Source organism: Saimiri boliviensis, chromosome 19 (assembly GCF_048565385.1).
Source record: "Saimiri boliviensis isolate mSaiBol1 chromosome 19, mSaiBol1.pri, whole genome shotgun sequence".
In the NCBI taxonomy this organism is placed as follows: domain Eukaryota; kingdom Metazoa; phylum Chordata; class Mammalia; order Primates; family Cebidae; genus Saimiri; species Saimiri boliviensis.
Genome location: NC_133467.1, coordinates 34,977,916 through 35,001,854, shown reverse-complemented (window position 1 = coordinate 35,001,854; position 23,939 = coordinate 34,977,916). Strand labels below are relative to the sequence as shown.

The window sequence follows — 23,939 nt, the reverse complement described above, 5'->3', positions numbered from 1 at the left end:
GTGCAGTGGCTATTCACAAGCACGATCCCACTACTTATCAGCACGAGAGTTTTGACCTGTTCCGTTTCTGACCTGGGCCGGTTTGCCCTTCCTTAGGCAACCTGGTGGTCCTCCGCTCCCGGGAGGTCACCATATTGATGCCAAACCTAGAGCAGACACTTGATCGGCATAGCGCACTACGGCCCAGAACTCCTGGCTCAAGTGATCCTCCCACCTCAGCCTCCAGAGAAGCTGGGACTACAGGCATGTGCCACCGCCCTGGCAAACTTACTTTCAATTCACTCTCTCGGCTCGTTCATGATTCTTTCCAGTGCAAAGCCAAGAACCTTCCAGGGCTGAGTCCCGATTTTGGGGTTCACCTGCATCATTCCTTGGTGACCACAAAGGGACCAGTAAGTTGTCAAATGAACCTGAGGGAGACCTTTAGTCAGACCCTTAATTAAGACTGATTGGAGGCCAGGTGCAGTGGCTCACGCCTATAATCCCAGCACTTTGGGAGGCCAAGGCGAGCAGATCACCAGGTCAGGAGATTGAGATCATCCTGGCCACCATGGTAAAACCCCATCTCTACTAAAATACAAAAAATTAGCCAGGCATGGTGGTGCGCCTGCAGTCCCAGCTATTCAGGAGGCTGAGGCAGGGGAATCACTTGAACCCAGGAGGTGGAGGTTGCAGTGAGCCAAGACCGCAACACTGCACTCCAGCCTGGCGACAGAGCGAGACTCCATCTCAAAACGTGTTAAAAAAAAAAAAAAAAAGCCAGGCGCGGTGGCTCACGCCTGTAATCCCAGCACTTTGGAAGGCCGAGGTGGGTGGATCATGAGGTCAAGAGATCGAGACCATCCTGGCCAATATGGTAAAACCCCGTCTCTACTAAAAATATAAAAAATTAGCTGGGCATGGTGGCATGTGCCTGTAATCCCAGCTACTCAGGAGGCTGAGGCAGGAGAATTGCCTGAACCCAGGAGGCGGAGGTTGCGGTGAGCCGAGATCGCGCCATTGCACTCCAGCCTGGGTAACGAGAGCGAAACTCCGTCTCAAAAAAAAAAAAAAAAAAAAAAAAAACTTGGAACACCAGTGAATATACTTTGGCCACCATTATCCCTTTGGGGGAATCCATTCATAATCCCATAAAACCTAGAAAAACAGGAAGTCAAAGAGGAATAGGATTAAATCTGATGGGAATTGGGACAGCAGTAGGGGTGGTGGCCCCTTGAGCGGGGTTTTGGATAACACAAATCAACACTAAAAAACATAACTCGGGCCCTAGAATCTCTGGCCACCAATACAAGTCAGACATTAAGAAAAATTCAGGAATCTTTGGCCTCCGGCATATATAGCCCTGACAACAGACTAGTCTTCGATTGTTTACTGACTGAAAAAGGTAGAGTCTACACTGCTATCAATAAGATCCGCTGCACATATATTAACAACTCTGGACAGGTTGAGGTTAACCTCAACATTCAAAAGTTCTAAGAGCAAGCCACCTGGTTACATATATATAACCAGAGAACTGACTCCAACTACATCTGACTAGGCACAGGGGCTCATGCCTGTAATACCAGCACTTTGGGAGGCTGAAGTAGGAGGATCACTTGAGCTCAGGAGTCAAGACCAGCCCAGGCAACATAGTGAGACTGTGTCTCTACAAAGAAATTTAAAAATTAGCTGGTTGTGCTGGCACACACTTGTGGTCCCAGCTACTCAGGAGGTTGAGGCAGGAGGATCACTTGAGCCTGGGAGGCTGAAGCTGCAGTGAACCATGATTATATCACTGTGCTCTAGCCTGGGCAACACAGTGAGATCCTGTCTCCAAAAAACCCAAAAAATAACAACAAAAAAACACCCTCCCAAGACTCACCTAGTTTCTACTCTTTTTAGGACCTCTAGTGGCTATTTTGTAACTATCAGTCTCTGGCCCTTCCTCCTTTAGCCTCCTTGTAAAGTTTGTGTTTTCTAGATTACAACAATTTCTGTGTGAAGATGATGCTAGCACACGGCTTCCAACTCATCCTTTTTCCAACCCCTTAGATCAGGCATCAAGAGATTTTTACTCTCCCAATGCTAGGCAGGGCCAATGCCCATAAAACCAACAGGAAGCAGTTGCAGAAGATAGACTTCTACCCTTCTACAACCCTGTAAGACTGAAAAGGAGTACATAATCTCTGAGGGGAGAGTGAGGTAGGAGAGAAACAGGATTTGTTTTCCAAGCACTGTCCAGAGACCCTGCTGAACAACACAAGAGCTGATCAAAACAGGATGCAGCAAAGAAAGCAGTCAAAACCAGTTACAACCAAGATGGCAACAAATGTGACCTTTGGTTGCTCTCACTAATTATTATACCCTAATTATAATGCATTTGCATGCTAAAAGAAACTCCAGTGGGTCACAGGGAGCCAGGCCTGGTGGCCAGAATGTATCATGATGCTGGACCTGGTGGTGCTACTACTCAGTGTGGTGGATCACTTCAACAGCATCAGCAAGGGTGGAAACCAGAAATGCATTCTTCATGTGCTTTTGGGGTCATGGCAAATGAAAGTACTTGATGTATGCAACAGTTTTGCAGTCCCTTTTAATGAAGATGACAAAGATAATTCTGATTTTTAGCCCATGATTATTTGGAAAACATGTACAGAATGCTTAAGAGGGTCAATGCCAGAGAAATAATAGTTCAGTAGTACCACACAGGCTCTAAACTACACAACAATGACATTGCCTTCAATGAAATCATGAAAAGATACTGCTGTAACTCAGTACTGTCACTATTCACATGAAAACAAAGGACTTATGGCTGCCTACAGAAGCATGTATTTCAGTAGAAGTCTATGATGATTAAACTCCAGCCTTCAAAACATTTGAGCATTGACCAGTGACACTGGAGCAGAGGAAGCTGAGGAAACTGGAGTTGAACACTTGTTACAAGATACCAAAGACACACTCTTTTTTTTTTTTTTTGAGACGGAGTTTCACTCTTGTTACCCAGGCTGGAGTGCAACGCTGCGATCTCGGCTCACCGCAACCTCCGCCTCCTGGGCTCAGGCAATTCTCCTGCCTCAGCCTCCTGAGTAGCTGGGATTACTGGCACACGCCACCATGCCCAGCTAATTTTCTGTATTTTTAGTAGAGACGGGGTTTCACCATGTTGACCAAGACGGTCTCGATCTCTTGACCTCGTGATCCACCCGCCTCGGCCTCCCAAAGTGCTGGGATTACAGGCTTGAGCCACCGCGCCCGGCCCCAAAGACACACTCTTTCTCACAAACACTCTTTTCTCACAAACCAGGTCCTGGGTTTGAAGGGTGCAAACTCCAAGCTTCTGGACATCAGAAGCTACCTGGAAAAAGTTGCCACAGGCAAAATGCCCACCAACCACCAAATCATCTATCAGCTGCAGGACGTCTTCAAGCTGCTGCCAGTCATCAGCCTACAGGAGTCTGTCAAGGCCTTTCACCTAAACACCAATAACCAAATAGTGGTGGTGTACTTGGCCTCGCTGATCCATTCTGTGATCACCCTGCACAACCTCATCAAGACAGCCAACTGGGATGTAGAGAAGAAAGAAAGGAAAAGGAAGACAGCAAAAAAAGAATAGAAAAGAAGACAAAGAGAAAGATCAAGGAAAAAAGTGATATAAAAAAAAAGAAAAAGAAGAAACAGTAAAACATACAGCTTTTTTAATTTGTAAACTAAAATCTTATAAACTGAATCAGTGTGCTACTACTGGATTCTTTTCCACTTTAACTGCTTGTTAAAAAGCTGTCCTGGCCCAGGCATGATGGCTCATGCCTGTCATCCCAGCACTTTGGGAGGCCAAGGTGGGTGAATGACTTAAGGTCAGCAATTTGAGACCAGCCTGGCCAACATGGTGGTACCCCGTCTCTACTAAAAATATAAAAATTAGCTGGGCATGGTGGCATATGCCTGTAGTCCCAGCTACTTGAGAGGCTAAAGCAGGAGATCTGGTTGAACCCAGGAGGTGGAGGTTGTAGTGAGCCAAAATCACGCCACTGTACTCCATCCTAGGAAACAATGCGAGACTTCGTCTCAAAAAAAAAAAAAAAAAAAATGCTGTCCTGATTAAAGCACTCTGTTTCCAGTCACTCTTGCTGTGGCATTGTATTGAAGTAAATGGATAAAGGGATGACCTCGAACCTAAACTGCAGCTTCAGTTGCTATGACTTAGGGATATGACAGTCAGCTCAGGCTTCAGACTATGTGAGAAAAATGAAGCGATGTCAACATAACATTTTTGGTTCTCTTCAACCTTTTATCTAGAAAACCAGCTGGCTGGGCCTAGTAGCTCATGCCTGTAATCCCAGCACTTTGGGAGGCCAAGGCAGGTGGACCAGCTGAGGTTGAGGGTTCAAGACCGGCCTGACCAACATGGAGAAACCCTGTCTCTACCAAAAATACAAAATTAGCCAGGCGTGGTGGTACATGCCTGTAATCTCAGCTACTCAGGAGGCTGAGGGAAGAGAATCGCTTGAACCAGGGAGGTGGAGATTGCGGTGAGCCAAGATAACGCCACTGAACTCCAGTCCAGCCTGAGCAACAAGAGCGAAACTCCGTCTCAAAAAAAAAAAAAAAAAAAAAAAAAAAGAAGGCCAGGCGTGGTGGCTCACACCTGTAATCCAAGCACTTCGGAGGCCAAGGCAGGCGGATCACCTGAGGTTGGGAATTGAAGACCAGCCTGACCAACACAGTGAAACCCCGTCTTTAAAAAAAAAAAGAAAACCAGTTGAATTTTCTCAACTTTGAAAGACTCTTGCAGTCTGTTTCTGGTAATTTTCAAAATTGCTAAATGGAACGCATAAATTCCGTATGTTCTCTGTCTCATAACACCGTTTTTTTTTTGTTTTTTGTTTTTTTAACAGGGGAAAGCGCGAACGCAGTCCCCCACTACCACAAATTATGTGGTCAAGTTTCCCATTATTTGGGGAAATCACAAGGGTCAGCACATCCGGAGTGCAATGAATAAGCCTCGCCCTGGGAAAACCACCTTCGTGATCATGGTATCTCCCCTGCCAGGTAAGTATAACACCATGAGTTCTTTTTTTTTTTTTAACATGGAGTTTCACCATGCTGGCCAGGCTGGTCTTGAACTTTTTTTTTTTTTTTTTTTTGGAGACGGAGTTTCGCTCTTGTTATCCAGGCTGGAGTGCAATGGCGCGATCTCGGCTCACCGCAACCTCCGCCTCCTGGGTTCAAGCAATTCTCCTGCCTCAGCCTCCTGAGTAGCTGGGATTACAGGCACACACCACCATGCCCAGCTAATTTTTTGTATTTTTAGTAGAGACGGGATTTCACCTTGTTGACCAGGATGGTCTCGATCTCTCGACCTCGTGATCCACCCGCCTCGGCCTCCCAAAGTGCTGGGATTACAGGCTTGAGCCACCACGCCCGGCCCTTGGTCTTGAACTTCTGACCTCAGGTGATCTGCCCACCTCGGCCCCCCAAATTGCTAGGATTACAGGTGTGAGCCACTGCACCCAGCCAACACCGTAAGTTCTAACTCTTCTGAACTCTGAGAATACCACAAGTTTTGGACCCATATCTCCAGCATTCTCAGGCTTGAGATCCAGGCTCCATATGTTGTTTACCTTGAAAGACAGAATTAAATGGATTGGTTTTAAAAAATAAAAACAGGCCAGGTCTGGTGGCTCATGCCTATAATCCCAGCCCTTTGGGAGGCTGAGGTGGGCAGATCACCTGAGGTCAGGAGTTCAAGACCAGCCTGGCCAACATGGGGAAACCCCATCTCTATTAAAAATACAAAGGCCAGGAGCAGTGGCTCACACCTATAATCCCAGCACTTTGGGAGGCTGAGGCAGGCAGATCACCTGAGGCAGGAGTTCTAGACCAGCCTGACCAACCTGGTGAAACCCCATCTCTACTAAAAATACAAAAATTAGCTGGGCATGGTGGTGCATGCCTGTAATCCCAGCTACTCAGGAGGCTGAGGCAGGAGAATCACTGGAACCCGGGAGGCGGAGGTTGCGGTGAGCTGAGATCACAACATTGTACTCGAGTCTGGGCAACACAGCGAGACTCAATCTCAAAAAAAAAAAAAATTTATCAGGGCATGGTGCCACACACCTATAGTCCCAGCTACTCAGGAGGCTGGGGCAGAAGAATGGCTTGAACCACGAGGCAGGGGTTGCAGTGAGCCAAGATCATGCCACTGCACTCCAGCCTGGGCGACAGAGTAAGACTCTGTCTCAAAAAAATAAAAATTTAAAAAATAAAAATAAAAACAAGGAAAGTCCCACCAGTGCCATGACAGTTTACAATTGCCATGGCAACCCCTAGAAGTTAGCTTATATGTTTTAAAAGGGAGGTATCTCTTGGTTCTGGAACTCCCTGCCCCTTTTCGAGAAAATATATGAATAATCTGCCCTTATTGAGTATATAATCGAGGAATAGGTATCAATTCACAAGGGCTGCTGCTATTACTGTGTCTATGGAGCAGCCATTTTCCTGTACTCTGCTGCTCTAATAAACTTGCTTTCCTGTTGCTCTGTTGGCTTGCTCATGAACCTTGCACAAAGCGAAGAATCCTCCTGGGCTGGGCCCCAATTTTGGCATTCAACTGTATAACTCATACCCAAATCTGAACTCATTTTCAAACTCTCAAATACCTTCCCAACGAAGGCATGCATCACCATCCCCTAGTCCAAATATCTTACATGTCAGTCTCTACGCAATGTTAATTATTTCTTTGTAATGTGTGTATACCCATTCTTCTCTAGCCTTACTGCCAGCATCCAATTCCGATTCTTAGCCTTACACACAAACACAGCATTTCTACATGTTAATACTTCCACTTCTTCACTCACAATCTATCAAATCCTTCCAGCTCCACTTCCAAAAATCCAAATGATATTTATCACATATTGCAGCACTAAATCACACTGTCTTACACTGCTCCAAATGGATTATGTGTTCATGGTTGTCTTCCCAATTAAGATTCTAAGCTTCCTGAGGTTAGAATTATGCCTTCTGCTTCTTTTAAATGTCACACGGATGAAGAGATTATGTTTTAAACCAAAAATCAGACTAAGAATTTCTGTGTCACTCAGACAAAAAAAAAAATCTGAGATAAAGTTAAAGACATAAAAATGTGTTTTATAGGTTATTGTGATGGTTCACTAAAACTATAGCATTATCATAATTCATGTTGAATACTTTTGTGGAGTCTTTTATTATACAAGGAAGTTGTATGATACTAACAGTATTTTGAAAAACTTTTTGATAATGAATGAAAATTGACTCCCTATAGCTTTTTAAATTATTATTATTGTACTTTAGATTCTGGGTAAATGTGCAGATCATGCAGAATTATTGCATAGGTACAAACATGGGAATGTGGTTTGCTCCCTCCAACACCTGTCATCTATATCTGGCATTTCTCCTCATATTATCCCTCCCCTACATCCCTAGACTCCCTATAGTTTAACACCACTATTCTTATTTTCACTGTCTGGAATCTGCTTTCTCTTCTACATTATTGGCTTCAGATATTTGAAGACTGACAGCTTTTTTAAAAAAATAAGAACTGTGTACTGTTTTACCTACATACTTGTAAATTTTTTTTTAATTTATATTTTTTATACTCCTAGGCTCAAGGATTCTCCAGCCTCTGCCCAAGTAGTTGGGACTACAGGTGCATGCCACCATACCCAGCAAAACTTACAGCTTTCTTACCACCCCTAAAACTTACGAAGTTGCTCATGTCAGGCTCTTCAGAATACTAGTCATCCCCCATTTATTATGCAGCAGTTTGTCAATGTCCTTTTAAAACGTGGCATCCAGAATGAACACAATATGCCAGAGACAGCATATGGTATACCAGCACAGTATACCATCAAAATTATTGCTAACTCCCTCATCTTGAGCATTACACTTCTATCACTTCATCAACAATTATGCATTTTTTGTTTTTGTTTTTTTTCTTTTTTCTTTTCTTTTTCTTTTTTTTTTTGGTTTCTTTTTTTTTTAATCAGGTTACTCTGCCCTGATTGTTTTTGTTTTTTTTCTTTCCGAGACAGAGTCTGGCTCTGTTGCCCAGGCTGGAGCGCAGTGGCGTCATCTCAGCTCACTACAACCTCCGTCTCCGGGATTTAATCGATGATCCTGCCTCAGCCTCCCAAGTAGCTGGGATTACAGGTCCCACCACCAGTAGGCCTGGCTAATTTTTTTGTATTATTAATAGAGATGGGGTTTCGCTATGTTGGCCAGGCTGGTCGAGAATGCCTGACCTTGTAATCCGCCCGCCTCCCCATCCCAAAGTGCTAGGATTACAAGCGTGAGCCACCATGCCTGCCTTTTTTTTTTTTGAGGTAAAGTCTTGCTCTGTCACCCAGGCTAGAGTACAGTGGCGCAATCTCGGCTCACTGCAACCTCCGCCTCCCATGTTCAAGTGATTCTTCTGCCTCAGCCTCCCAAATAGCTAGCACTTCAGGTGCATGATGCCACACCCAGCTAATTTTCTTTTTTTTATTTTTGGAGACAGTCTTACTCTGTCACCCAGGCTAGAGTGCACTGGCACAATCTCAGCTCACCACAATCTCTGCCTCCTAGGTTTAAGCAATTCTCCTGCCTCAGCCTCCTGAGTAGCTGGGATCACAGGCATGCGCCACCTACCCAAGCTAATTTTTCTTTTCTTTAATATTTTTGAGATGGAGTTTCATTCTCTTTGCCCAGGCTGGAGAGCAATGGCATGATCTCAGCTTACTGCAACCTCCACCTCCTGGGTTCAAGCGATTCTCCCTGCCTCAGGCTCCCAAATAGCTGGAATTACAGGCATGCGTCACCACACCCAGATAATTTTGTATTTAGTTGAGACGGAGTTTCTCCATGTTGGTCAGAATGGTCTCAAACTCTCAACATCAGGTGATCCATCCACCTCAGCCCCCCAAATTGCTGGGATTACAGGAGTGAGCCACCACAACTGGCTAATTTTTTTATTTTGAATAGAGACAGGGTTTCATCATGTTGGCCAGGCTAGTCTCAAACTCCTGACCTCAGATGATCCACCCACCTCGGCCTCCCAAAGTGCTGGTATTACAGGCATGAGCCACTGCATCCAGCCACGCTGATATTTTTTTGAATAAGTGATTCTCTACCCAACATGTGTTTATGCCTGTAATCCTTGCACTTTAGGAGGCTCAAGCAGGACTGCTTTAGCTCAGGAGTTTGAGACCAGCCTGGGCAACATGGCAAGACTCTATCTCTATGAAAATATTTAATTTTTTTTTTTTTTTTTTTTTTGAGACGGAGTTTCGCTCTTGTTACCCAGGCTGGAGTGCAATGGCGCGATCTCGGCTCACCGCAACCTCCACCTCCCGGGTTCAGGCAATTCTCCTGCCTCAGTCTCCTGAGTAGCTAGGATTACAGGCACGTGCCACCATGCCCAGCTAATTTTTTGTATTTTTAGTAGAGACGGGATTTCACCTGTTGACCAGGATGGTCTCGATCTCTTGACCTCGTGATCCACCCGCCTCGTCCTCCCAAAATGCTGGGATTACAGGCTTGAGCCACCGCGCCCGGCCAATATTTAAAATTTTTTTACAAAAAAAACAGGCTGGGTGCGGTGGCTCACGCCCGTAACCCCAAGGCAGGTGGATCACTTAACATCAAGCATTCAAGACCAGCCTGGGCAACAGGGTGAAACCCTGTCTCTACTAAAATACAAAAATTAGCTGGGTACATTGGTATGCACCTGTAATCCCAGCTACTCAGGAGACTGAGGCAGGAAAACTGCTTGAACCCAGGAGACAGAGGTTGCAGGTAGCCAAGATCAGGCCCTTGCACTCCAGCCTGGGTGACAGAGCGAGATTCTGTCTCAAAAGATAAAATAAAACAAAACAGGCCGGGCGCGGTGGCTCAAGCCTGTAATCCCAGCACTTTGGGAGGCCGAGGCGGGTGGATCACAAGGTCGAGAGATCGAGACCAACCTGGTCAACATGGTGAAACCCCGTCTCTACTAAAAATACAAAAAATTAGCTGGGCATGGTGGCGTGTGCCTGTAATCCCAGCTACTCAGGAGGCTGAGGCAGGAGAATTGCCTGAACCCAGGAGGCGGAGGTTGCGGTGAGCCGAGATCGCGCCATTGCACTCCAGCCTGGGTAACAAGAGCGAAACTCCGTCTCAAAAAAAATAAATAAATAAATAAATAAAACAAAACAAAAAAGAAAGAAAACTTGCTTCTGTCCTATGCTCTATATGTACATTTCTCCGAACTCCCTGAATTAAGTTGTTGAACTGATTCTTATCTCCTATTATCTTTAAACCATCATAAAGGAAATCCCTTTTTTTCAGTAAAAACACCTAAATTCCAGTATCACCTTTATTTATCCTGATCTAGTATACTCTGCCCATACTTATTTTAAAAGGAATGAATAAAAGAAAAATAAAGGAAAGGCAGGGGGAGAATAAAAAACCTTCATTTCTTCTTTCCTTATGTCTAAATAATGAGAATTCAGCTGGGTGCGATGGCTCACACCTGCAATCCCAGCATTTTGGGAGGCCAACGTGGGTGGATCACTTAAAGTCAGGAGTTCAAGACCGGCCTGACCAACATGGTGAAACCCCAACTCTACTAAAAATACAAACAAACCAACAAACAAAATTAGCCAAGTGTGGTAATGGGGGCCTGTAATTTCAGCTACTTGGGAGGCTGAGGCTGGAGAATCGCTTCAACCCAGAAGGCAAAGGTCACAGTGACCAGAGATCACGCCATTGCAGTGCAGCCTCGGTGACAACAGTGAAACTCCATCTCAAAAAAAAGAAAAAAGAGAGAGAACTAAAAAAAGACTGAGGCTTAAGCACTTGCCTCATTAAGTGGAAAACTATTAAAATAAGAATTTTAAAGTAATGACTGGGCGTGCTAGCTTATGCCTATAATCCCAGCACTTTGGGAGGCTGAGGCAGGCAGATCACAAGGTCAGGAGATCAAGACCATCCTGGCCAACATGGTGAAATCTGTCTCTACTAAAATACAAAATATTAGCCGAGCATGGTGGCATGAACCTGTAGCCCCAGCTACTTAGGAGGCTGAGGCAGAGGAATCGGAATCGCCTGAACTGGAGAGGCGGGTTGTAGTGAGCCAAGATCATCCCACTGCACTTTAGACTGGTGACAGAGCAGGAATCTGTCTCAGAAAAAAAAAAGAAGAATTTCCAAGTAATAAAAAGTATTTGTCCACATCATCTATGTCTAGGACAATGCCGTGCCTTGTTGTTTTTTTTTTATTTATGTGATCAAAAGTCAAATCCATGTAATTAGCAAAATGGTACAAGCTGCTTATTTACCCCTTTTTATTCTAAAAAATTGTGTAGAAAAATAACAGTGAAACAATTTGTAATACACATACCAAAAAAACCGTTATTCCCGCCTACATTTCCAAATAAAACACAGGTGTCCCAAAACCAATATAATAATGCAAGCTACTCTGAATGAGGTTGTAAATATAGAGCCATGTGCTATGACAAGGGATGATTCCACAGGAGAACACTTTTCCCCAGAAGAGCTTTCATCTTTGACAATGTGCTTCAGACAGCTGATGCCAGAGAGGGAATGACCAGCACAGTATACCATCAAGATTATTGCTAGACTTCCTCAACTTGAGCACTACTCCATCAGTTGTCAAACACAACAAAGTCAAAAACATGAAATTCTTCAGTATAAACATACACAAGATACAATAAAAAACCACATACTGAGAAGGTACCAGTAGGACAAAATAAAAACAAGTGAACTTAAAATGCAGCAAAAAAGAAAACATTTTAATGGTCAAAATGAATGAATAGGCCGGGTGCAGTGGCTCACACCTATAATCCTAGCACTTTGGGAAGCCGAAGGGGGTGCAGATCATGAAGTCAGGAGTTCAAGACCAGCCTGGCCAGCATGGTGAAACCCCATCTCTACTAAAAATACAAAAATTAGCCAGGCACGGTGGAGAGTGCCTGTAGTCCCAGCTACTCCGGAGACTGAATCCAGGAGGCAGAGGTTGCAGTCAGCCGAGATCACACCACTATACTACAGCCTGGGCGAGCACGGTGGCTCACACTTGTAATCCCAGCACTTTGGGAGGCTGAGGCAAGTGGATCACCTGAGGTCAGGAGTTTGAGACCAGCCTGATCAATGTATTATAACACCATGTCTACTAAAAATACAAAATTAGCTGGGCATGGTGGCACATACCTGTAATCCTAGATACTTGGGAGGCAAAGGCAGGAGAATCGCCTGAACCCAAGAGGCAGAGGCTGCAGTAAGCCAAGATTCCACCATTGCACTCCAGTCTGGGTGACAGAGCAAGACGCCGTCTCGAAAAAAAAAAAAAGTTCAGCTAGGCACAGTGGCTCACATCTTGCTCTGGGTGACAAAGCAAGACGCCGTCTCAGAGAGATCCAAGATGGCTGATCACTAGCAGCTCGAGATTGTAGCTCCCACTGAAAACGCAAAGAACGAGAGGACGCCACACCTTCACATGAATTCTTGTTGCTCACGCACCAGGAGATTCCCAGCGGAGGAACCCCACGGGTCGCTAGCGCGACTCTTGTGACCGGCGAGGCGGTTTTGCCGGCGCCTCGGAGCGTCAGTTCTTGGTGCAGAGTCAGAAAGGCACCATCCATCTTAACACCGCTGATTTGGTCGGCGCAGTGGGTTGCTCAGATTTCGGCGCTGAGAATCAATAAGTTGGACGTCCACTCAGAAACTCAATTACAAAGACGGTAATTATAAAGACTACAGATGGATAAATCTACAACGAAGGGAAGAAAACAGCCAAAAAAGGCTGAGAATACCCAAGATCAGAACGCCTCTCCCTCACCAGGGGATCCCAGTTCCTCATCAGCAACGAAACAAGGCTTGATGGAGAACGAGTGTGTTCCAATTACAGAAGCAGGCTTCAAAACGTGGATAATAAGAAACTCCTGTGAATTAAAAGAACTTATGCTAACACAATCTAAAGAAACTAAGAACTTTGAAAAAAAGTTTGACGAAATGTCAACAAGAATACAAAATTTAGAGAGGAAAATAAGTGAACTGATGGAGCTGAAAAACACAATACGAAAACTACGTGAAGTATGCACAAGTTTTAACAGCCGAATTGATCAAGCAGAAGAAAGGATATCAGAGGTCGAAAACCAACTCAATGAAATAAAACAAGAAGACAAGATTAGAGAAAAAAGGATAAAAAGGAATGAGTAAAGTCTCCAAGAAATATGGGACTATGTGAAAAGACCTAATCTACGCTTGATAGGTGTACCTGAATGTGACGAAGAGAATGAATCCAAGCTGGAAAATATGCTTCAGGATATTATTCAGGAAAATTTTCCCAACTTAGTAAGGCAGGATAATATTCAGCTCCAGGTAATACAGAGAACACCACAAAGATATTCCTCAAGAAGAGCAACTCCAAGGCACATAATCGTCAGATTCACCAGGGTTGAAATGAAGGAGAAAATACTAAGGGCAGCCAGAGAGAAAGGTCAGGTTACCCACAAAGGGAAGCCTATCAGACTCACAGCAGATCTCTCAGCAGAAACCCTACAAGCCAGAAGAGAGCGGGGACCAATATTCAACATCCTTAAAGAAAAGAACTTTCAACCAAGAATTTTACATCCAGCCAAACTAAGCTTCATAAGTGAAGGAAAAATAAAGTTTTTTGCGAACAAGCAAGCACTCAGAGAATTCATCACCACCAGGCCTGCTTTACAAGAGCTTCTGAAAGAACCACTACACATAGAAAGGAACAAACAGTATCAGCCTTTCTAAAAAATACCAAAAAGTAAAAAACATCAATATAATGAAGAATTTACATCAACTAATGGGCAAAATAACCAGCTAATATTTTTTTTTTTTTTTTTTGAGGCGGAGTTTCGCTCTTGTTACCCAGGCTGGAGTGCAATGGCGCGATCTCGGCTCACCGCAACCTCCGCCTCCTGGGTTCAGGCAATTCTCCTGCCTCAGCCTCCTGAGGAGCTGGGATTACAGGCACGTGCCACCATGCCCAGCTAATTTTTTGTATTTTTAGTAGAGACGGGGTTTCACCATGTTGACCAGGATGGTCTCGATCTCTCGACCTCGTGATCCACCCGCCTCGGCCTCCCAAAGTGCTGGGATTACAGGCTTGAGCCACCGCGCCCGGCTTAATAACCAGCTAATATTAAATGACAGTATTAAACTCACATATATCATTATCAATTCTAAATTTAAATTGACTAAATTCCTCAATTCAAAGACAGGCAATTTGGACAAAAAACTAAAACTGTATGCTGCATCCAGACCCATCTCACATTCAAGGATACACAAAGACTCAAAACAAAGGATGGAGAGAGACTTACCAACCAACCAGAGAGCAAAAATAAATAAATAAAAAGCAGAAGTTACAATTTTTGCCTCTGATAAAATAGTATTTAAAGCAACAAAGATCAAAAGAAGCAAAGAAGGACATTATATAATGATAAAGGAATCAATGCAACAACAAGAAGAGTTAAAGGTCCTAAATATACACGCACCCAATACAGGAATACCCAGACATACAAGACTTATAAAGAGACTTAGACTCCCACGCAATAATAGTGGGAGACTTCAACATTAATATTAGACAGATCAATGAGACAGAAAATTAACAACGATATCCAGGACTTGAACTCAGATCTGGAACAAGTAAACGTAATTAACATTTATAGAACTCTCCACTTTACACAAAATATACACTCTTATCAGTACCACATCATATCAACTTAGAAGTTTAAACGAAATGTTGGTTGGCTGCTTGTTTGTTACTCTCTTCCCTCATTTTCTTTCATGTCTCCATTATTAAGGACAATTATAGGCATACCCATATTTAGACTGCATTCTAGCCCGGGCAGCAAAGCAATACCCCCATTCTCTCTCCCTCTTCCTCTTTCTCTTTCTTCCTCTTCTTTATTCTTTTTCTTATTATTCTTTTTCTCAAAAAACAAAAAAAATAAGCTAATTGGTGCCAGTTTGTTTATGCAACACCTATTTATTGAACCTCAGCTGTGTGCCAAGCAGTGAGTTAGATACAGAGGGATCATGCAATCAGTAAAACAGATAGGATCTCTCTTCTCCTGGAGCTTAGAGTCGAACATAGGTGACAGACATTGCAAAAATGACCACACTAATAAATGTAAGATGTCAGCTGTGGCATGATGCCGTGAGAATGGCAAGGTGAGGATTAAAAAAAAAAAAAAAAAAAAAAGACGCCGTCTCAAAAAAAAAAAAAAAAAAACAGTTCGGCTAGGTACAGTGGCTAAAATCTTGCTCTGGGTGACAGAGCAAGGCGCTGTCTCAAAAAAAAAAAAACAGGCTGGGCGCAGTGGCTCAAGCCTGTAATCCCAGCACTTTGGGAGGCCGAGGCAGGTGGATCCCAAGGTCAAGAGATCGAGACCATCCTGGTCAACATGGTGAAACCCCGTCTCTACTAAAAATACAAAAAATCTGCTGGGCATGGTGGCACGTGCCTGTAATCCCAGCTACTCAGGAGGCTGAGGCAGGAGAATTGCCTGAACCCAGGAGGCAGAGGTTGCGGTGAGCCGAGATCATGCCATTGCACTCCAGCCTGGGTAACAAGAGTGAAACTCCGTCTCAACAAAAAAAAAAAAACAAAAAAAAAAACAACAGTTTGGCTAGGTACACTGGCTCAAATCTTGCTCTGGGTGACAGAGCAAGACACTGTCTCAAAAAAAAAAAAAAAAAAAGTTTAGCTAGGCACAGTGGCTCGGCTAGCACTTTGGGAGGCCAAGGCAGGTGGATCACTAAGTCAGGAGTTCAAGACCAGCCTGGCCAACATGGTGAAACCCGTCTCTACTAAAAATACAAAAATTAGCCAGCCGTGGTGGTGGAAGCCTGTAATCCCAGCTACTCAGAAGGCTGAGGCCCGAACCTGGGAAGCAGAGGTTGCATTGAGCCAAGATTGTGCCACTGCACTCCAGCCCGGGAAACAAGAGTAAGCCCCCATCTCAAAAAAAAATTTTTTTTAAGTTCACTGCTGACCCTTACAAACACAGCAGTTCCAATTCCATACCAAATCAATATACCCTTTCAGAAATACTATTCTATAAAAGCACTCAGATACAGCTATGGCAAAATGGTATTGGCGAGAATGTAACCTAGAAACCTTTTATACCTTACCTCCTTCTTCCTTGACTACTTCACTAGGCTCTCCTGAAAAAGGCTCCTTTAGGATAGGATGATCACGTCTGTCTTCTTGGGTAACTGGCCCGGGCCGGAGTGTAATTTTCTTCCCTCTCTTTGAGCCAGTAGCCTGGAGTTTTCCTTTACCAATGCGTATATTAAGAGGGTGAAAAGACTCCAACGAAGGTAGCGTAATTCCCTGAGAGATGGCCACATCAACACCTTCTAGAATAGGTACACTTGTGTCCTGGGTGAGCATCCCAGAGCTCAGAGATGTATCTTCCATACCAAGCTGATTTCCTGCATCCTGCACAGATTGTACTTCAAAGCCAGCTACTCGGCCATGACCTGGATCCCAGGACAGTGACACTGACCTCAAGTCCTTTACCTGGTCAGATTCTGGTTGAACAGCTGATTCTAGGCCTACACTGTTTTCCTCCTGATCGCCTTTATGCTGTAAGGACTCTGTCACTGCAGTTCGTCTCTTCTTACAGGGCAACATTTTAAAAGTCCCACTTTTGTTCCATTCTGAAAGGAAAAAAACAAGTTCTTACTGCTTTCATATCAATTAATGGTAATAACATTTACTCAATTATCTTTTCATTTACTCATGTTCAATCATGAATACAATACTTCACACCAAATGCACAATTTCCCTTTAGGTGGAAGATGAGAGACAGTGGTTAGAGTGACTGAGTTCAAATCTCACTGATTACTACTGATGGACTGTTACACCTTCCCCAAGTGATTTAACCTTGCAAGTCTTCAGTATCCTCAACAGTAAAAAATAATTGCTCTTACTTCACAGAATTGTTATAAGAAAGAGTAAGTGATTAATAAATGTTATTATTATTACCATCAGGGTGGTAGACTAGCATGATGCTGAGAATAAACTGTGGAGTCAGACTGTCTGGATGTTTCCCAAATCAGCTTCTCTCCAGCTTTATGACCTTGCATAAGTTACTCAACATGAACCTCAGATTCTTCAGCTATAAAATGGGATATAATAGCATCTACTTCATTAGATGGTAAATGATCAATAAATGTTTGCTACTGTTGTTTTCATAAACAGGTTATTTCCATTAATAGAAACAAATCAAAAGCAAAGTGTGATTTTTTTTTTTTTTTTTTTTTTTTAGAGAGAGTTTTGCTCGTTACCCAGGCTGGAGTACAATGGCGCGATCTCGGCTCACCGCAACCTCTGCCTCCTGGCTTCAAGCAATTCTCCTGCCTCAGCCTCCTGAGTAGCTGGGATTACAGGCACGTGCCACCATGCCCAGCTAATTCTTTGTATTTTTAGTAGAGACGGGGTTTCACTATGTTGACCCGGATGGTCTCAATCTCTTGACCTCGTGATCCACCCGTCTTGACCTCCCAAAGTGCTGGGATTACAGGCCTGAGCCACCGCGCCCGGCCCACGATTCTTTTTTTTTTTTAAAGACGGGGTTTCACCATGTTGGTCAGGCTGGTCTTGAACTCCCGACCTCAGGTGATACTCCCGCCTTGGCCTCCAAAGTGCTTGGATTACAGGCATGAGCCACCATGCCCCGCTGACAAAGTGTCATTGTTTAAAAGATTAGGCTATGTTGGCCGGGCGCAGTGGCTCACGCCTGTAATCCCAGCATTTTGGGAGGCCAAGGCAGGTGGATTACTTGAGGTCAGGAGTTCTAGATCAGCCTGGCCAGCACAGTGAAACTCCATTTCTACAAAAAAATTAGCTAGGCATGGTGGCAGGCGCCTATAATCCCAGCTACTCAGGAGGCTGAGGCAGGAGAACTGCTTGAACCCAGGAGGCAGAGGTTGCATTAAGCCAAGATTGTGCCACTGCACTCCACTCTGGGTGACAGAGCAAGACCCCAGCTCAAAAACAAAACAAAACAAAACAAAAAAAGAAGGCTCTATTAACAAATTTTGTGTTGAAACAAGGAAGAGGAGATTCCTATTATCCTCTGTGCTATGTTACTTCTTGACTTTTTGCTTCAATTCTAATTACCACATTTTAAGGGCATTATGATCTAAACCAGAGGGTATCCTCTATGTTCTTTCTTTCTTTCTTTCTTTTTTTTTTGAGACAGAGTTTCGCTCTTGTTACCCAGGCTGGAGTGCAATGGCGCGATCTCGGCTCACCGCAACCTCCGCCTCCTGGGTTCAGGCAATTCTCCTGCCTCAGCCTTCTGAGTAGCTCGGATTACAGGCACGTGCCGCCATGCCCAGCTAATTTTTTGTATTTTTAGTAGAGACGGGGTTTCACCATGTTGACCAGGATGGTCTCGATCTCTTGACCTCGTGATCCACCCGCCTCGGCCTCCCAAAGTGCTGGGATTACAGGCTTGAGCCACCGCGCCCGGCTCCTCTATGTTCTTTTAGTACCTGTTTGCAAATCTCTTTTACAGTACTTATCAGTTTTATAATAGTCTCTTCTCTTTTTCATTTCCCTCCTCCAAAACTATGAGCTTTTTGAGAAACAGGATTATCTCAACTAATATCCCTAATATCCATGGGGTTTTTTTTGTTTTTGTTTGTTTGTTTGTTTGTTTTCAGACAGGGGCTTGCTCTGTCACCCAAGCTGCATTGCAGTGACATGAACACAGTTTGCTGCAGCCTTGACCTCCTGGACTGAAGCAATGGTCTTACCTCAGCCTCCCAAGTCACTGGGATTATGGTCCCATCCAAGCCACTGCGCCAGTTCAGTATCTGGGTATTGCAGATACTCAGTGTATCATTGAGTACTGCAGATACTCAGTGAATGTTCCCTGAATAACAAATGAAACAGAGCTTAAACAGCTTATTCTGTGCAGCCTTTGGGCCAAGTGTTAAGCATTATATAAAAACTGAGGCCGGGCGGGGTGGCTCAAGCCTGTAATCCCAGTACTTTGGGAGGCCGAGGCGGGTGGATCACGAGGTCGAGAGATTGAGACCATCCTGGTCAACATGGTGAAACCCCGTCTCCACTAAAAATACAAAAAACTAGCTGGGCGTGGTGGCGCGTGCCTGTAATCCCAGCGACTTAGGAGGCTGGGACAGGAGAATTGCCTGAGCCCAGGAGGCGGAGGTTGCGGTGAGCCGAGATCGCGCCACTGCACTCCAGCCTGGGTAACAAGAGTGAAACTCCGTCTCAAAAAAAAAAAAAAAAAAAAAACTGATGGAGGCCGGGCGCGGTGGCTCACGCCTGTAATCCCAGCACTTTGGGAGGCCGAGGCGGGTAGATCACAAGGTCAAGAGATCGAGACCATCCTGGTCAACATGGTGAAACCTCGTCTCTACTAAAAATACAAAAAAGTAGCTGGGCATGGTGGCATATGCCTGTAATCCAAGCTACTCAGGAGGCTGAGGCAGGAGAATTGCCTGAACCCAGGAGGCGGAGGTTGCGGTGAGCCGAGATCGCGCCACTGCACTCCAGCCTGAGTAACAAGAGCGAAACTCCGTCTCAAAAAAAATAAAAAAAAAAACTGATGGCATTTTATCACCCAGGAAAACTTTACTGTCATAAATAGATCCAATAATACAATAAGCTACCTTGCGTTGTATCACTGGCAATGTTCAAGCAAAGCCTGAATGTCCACTTACCAGGGTACTAGATGAAAGCTTCAACTAGAGAACTGAAAAGTTCTTTGTAACTCTTAAGTCTAAGGTTAGATTGATTGATTGATTGATTGACTGATTTTCAGAGACAACGTCTCGCTCTGTTGCCCAGATTGGAGTGCACTGGCAAGACCCTGGTTCATTCACTACAGCCTCAGATTCCTGGGCACAAGTGACCCTCCAGCCTCGGCCTCCCAAGTAACTGGGACTACAGGCGCTCGCCACTACTCTCGGCAATTTTTGTTGTTTTTGTTTGCAGAGATAAGGGTCTCAATTTATTACCCAGGCTGTTCTCGAACTCCTGGACTCAACCAATCCTCCTGTCTCAGCCTCCCAAAGTGCTAGGCTTATAGGTGTGAGCTACCGCGACCGACCTATAAAGTTACTTTTAAACCTCCTTTCAGTTTCTTCAAGACATTAGAGGAGACTCCCCATCCCCTCAACCAATTGATGTCCTTAGTAATTAAAGCTCAATAACACGTGAAGATTTTGTTGATTCCTGTGAGATGGTGGTGACTGGATGAGAAACAGAATGGGAGTAGCCTAGGCAACGCTTTTATTTCACAAATAATTACTGAGGTACAAAAAACAAAATGAAGGAAAAAAAGCTACTTCAGCTCCAGGCACCTCCAACACAGCAGTAGCTCTGTAGCCCACTTTTTGGGGAACCCAAGTCGGACCAACAGGGTGAATGAATGCCAATGGGGAGGCAGCCGCGGCACGGCCCTCTCCTAGGAAAACATTTTCAAAAGGGTCCTAACCGCGCTTCCACCTCGGCGCCCAGGGCTGGCCCCAGTCCCCATTCCCAACTAGACACCTTCACGCCCTTAACTTCCGCCACGCACCCAGCACTCACCCCCAGACCCGTCCCTCTCATCCTGGTCATCGTTCGCCCAGGTGTCCCAGCTCCCATCTGCCTCTTCCCGCCCCAACGCACACAAACCTGCACCCTCACCAGCCAGCCTGATTCCGCGGAAACGGCTTTGGCATCACCGGAAGTCAGCCAACGGCGACGAGTTGCGTGCGCGTTCCCGAGCCTCGGAGCGTCGCGCCGCAGGGCATCAAGGAGCATGCGCCAAACACTAGGCGCCATCCCATTTTAGGGCACAGTGAAGCCCAAGCGCTAGTGCGTCAGTTATTGGCATAAAAATTTAAAGGCACTACTTGGCTTTCTCCGCCCGTGGAGTTAGTTACCCTACTCAAAACTGGATTGAGAGTCAATGGTTTAGATTAACAACTAATCTGGGTGCCGGGCGCGGTGGCTCACGGCTGTAATCCCAGTACATTGGGGGACCGAGGCGGGCGGATCACCTGAGGTCGGGAGTTCGAGATCAGCATGGTGAAATCCCGTCTCTCTACTAAGCACACAAAATCAGCTTGCGTTGGGGTGGCGGGTGCCTGTAATCCCAGCTACTCGGGAGGCTGAGGTAGGAGAATCGCTTGAACCCGGGAGGCGGAGGTTGTAGTGAGTGGGGATCACGCCACTGCACTCCAGCCTGGGCGACAGAGTGAGACCCCGTCTCCAAAAAATGAATAAAAATAAATTCATAACTAATTTTTCTCACCACGAGGCATCTGAGACACAGGACCAAGGGACTGAAGAAGTCATAAAATGTCAGAAAAAGAAGTTTCCACAAATAGTGCAAGCTCCTGATTAAAACTAAGGCAGTCTTGGACTCAGATTATGGTAATTATTCAAATATGCACAATATTCTGCATTTTACAAAATGCTCTCACATTCTTTTAGGTGACTTGGTCTCCACAATCAACTGTGAGATTATTATATCATATTCCAGTTTGCACAGGACAAAGTTCTGGTTTAGCTGAGTAGGTGATTTCACAACAGTACACAGACAGCTATTAAGGAGAATCAGGTATTAAGTATCCTAACTCTAGCTAATAATTCATTGACCCAGTGCCCAGGAGGCTATCTGGGGTGTAACAGATGTTCAATAATTCAATACATGCTTTTTGAATGAGTGAATGGAATGAATGAATGACTCCTAAAATGATGTCGTTTCCACTTTTCTAGAAAATCAGAATGTCTGTGGAATCCACGGGGATTAAAGAAAAAGAAAAAGAAAAAAAAAAAAAAAAAAAAAAAAAACAGAATGTCATACTTACCTGGCAGGGGAGATACCATGATCACGAAGGTGGTTTTCCCAGGACCAGGCTTATCCATTGCACTCCGGATGTGCTGACCTCTGCGATTTCCTCAAACGTGGGAAATTCGACTGCATAATTTGTGGCAGTGAGGGACTGCGTTCCCTCTCTTCCCTGGTGAAAAAAAAAAAAAAAGAAAAAGAAAAAGAAAAAAAGAAAGAAAAAAAAAACCCAGAATGTCAAAAGCTGGAAAAACGCTTTCAACTCTCTCATTTTACAGGTAAACCACCAACAAAAATTTATACATTTGAACTAATCCTATGTGTAAACAGAATCTGACAGGATGAAATTATCCCCAGCCAAAATGAAGGTTGAAATTTATGCCAACATGGCTATAATCAGCCGTAGTCTGACTGTAACCTGAATCACACAAACTCTCCCAAATACCAAGGAAGACTCCGGAAGCTCGGAGTTTCATGTGTGTTGTCCTTTGACCTACAGAATGCACAGATCTTTTGGTTGGTTTGGCCTGTCTCTCTCTCTCTCTCATATGAAACTCTAAGCACTTGAGGTTCGTGGAAAAAAATTCAACACTGACTAACTTTGGCACTTTTCATTAGTCTTTTTTAAAAACAGCTTATTGGCCGGGTGCGGTGGCTCACGCCTGTAATCCCAGCACTTTGGGAGGTCAAGGTGGGCGGATTATGAGGCCAGGAATTCAAGATCAGCCTGGCCAATATAGTGAAACCTGTTTCTACTGAAAATACAAAAAAAAAAAAAATTAACTGGGCTTGGTGGTGGGCACCTGTAATTCCAGCTACTCGGGAGACTGAGGCAGAAAAATGCTTGAACCCAGGAGACAGAGTTGCAGTGAGCCCAGACAGAGCCACTGCACTCCAGCCTGGGCAACAGAGCGAGACTCTGTCTCAAAAATATAAAATATAATATAATAAAAACAACTTATTTTACATACCACAAAATCCATCTTTTTATTTTTTTACTTTTTTTTTTACTCCAGGCATCACTACTGATGAGCACAAAATCCATCTGTTTTATGTGTACAATTAAATGACTTTTTTTTTTTTTTTTTTAAGACAAGAGTCTTGTTCTGTTGCGAGGCTTGAGTACAGCGGTGTGATCTGGGCTCACTGCAACCTCCACCTACTGGGCTCAAGCAATCCTCGTGTCTCGGACTCCCGAGTAGCTGGGATTATAGGCATGCACCACCACGCCTGGCTAATTTTTGTAATTTTAGTAGAGTCGGGGTTTCACCACGTTGGCCAGGCTGGCCTCGAACTCTTTATCTTAGGTGATCCGCCCAACTCAGCGGCCTCCCAAAGGGTTGGGATTACAGGTGTGAGCCACGATGCCCAGCTGATTTTTTCTTTTCTTTCTTTCTTTTTTTTTTTTTTTTTTTTTTTTTTTTTTTTTTTTTTTGGCATTGTCTTACTCTGTTGTCTAGGCTGGAGCAGAGCGAGACGATCTCCACTCACTGCAACCCCTGCCTCCTGTGTTCAAGCGATTCTTCTGCCTCAGCCTCCCGAGTAGCTGGGACTACAGGCGTGCGCCACCATGCCCGGCTAATTTTGTATTTTTTAGTAGAAACGGGGTTTCACCACATTGGGCAAGATGGTTTCGAACTCCTGACCTCGTGATCCGCCCATCTCAGCCTCCCAAAGTGCTGGGATTACAAACGTGAGCCACCAAGCCTGAATGATTTTTTAAAGTTAGTAGATTTTCAGAGTTGTGAAACCATTCCCAGGTTTGGTCTTTCATCAGAGTTTTTGAGGTTTAAGACAATTTTCATCCACTGTGAAACAGCCTAATAAAAAAAGTTCGCCGGGCGCGGTGGCTCACGCCTGTAATCCCAACACTTAAGGAGTTGAAGGCGGGCAGATCACAAGTTCAGGAGTTCAAGACCAGCCTGACCAACATGATGAAACCCGTCTCTCCTGAGAATACAAAAATTAGCCGGGCGTGGTGGCACGTGCCTGTAATCCCAGCTACTCAAGAGGCTGAAGAGGAGAATTGCTTGAACCCGGGAGGCAGAGGTTGCAGTGAGCCGAGATCGCGCCACTGCACTTCAG

General features: G+C 44.6%; 1 protein-coding gene, 2 non-coding genes and 1 pseudogene across 9 annotated transcripts in view; 2 read left to right on the top strand and 2 right to left on the bottom strand.

The window, feature by feature from the left end:
- Nucleotides 1-20,757, bottom strand: part of GON4L (gon-4 like) — a 94,072-nt gene extending 73,315 nt beyond the window's left edge. For 2 of the 7 annotated variants that reach the window (XM_074389877.1, XM_074389879.1), the window contains exons 1-2: nucleotides 17,024-17,156; nucleotides 16,165-16,695 (exon numbers count right to left, since the gene is read on the bottom strand). In XM_074389877.1, coding sequence (XP_074245978.1) covers nucleotides 16,165-16,695; nucleotides 17,024-17,045 — 553 coding nt within the window. In that variant the 5' untranslated portion in view covers nucleotides 17,046-17,156. The other 5 variants (XM_039460251.2, XM_074389878.1, XM_003937806.4 and 2 more) reach the window with 5 other exon arrangements.
- LOC104652864 (26S proteasome non-ATPase regulatory subunit 7-like) lies at nucleotides 2,613-3,660 on the top strand (annotated as a pseudogene).
- On the bottom strand, nucleotides 4,872-5,036 carry LOC120360278 (U1 spliceosomal RNA). The gene has a single exon (XR_005576847.1). It is a non-coding gene; the product is annotated as a U1 spliceosomal RNA (small nuclear RNA).
- Nucleotides 20,758-21,865: 1,108 nt separating the features above from the next.
- LOC120360279 (U1 spliceosomal RNA) lies at nucleotides 21,866-22,029 on the top strand. The gene has a single exon (XR_005576848.1). It is a non-coding gene; the product is annotated as a U1 spliceosomal RNA (small nuclear RNA).
- Nucleotides 22,030-23,939: the final 1,910 nt, after the last annotated feature.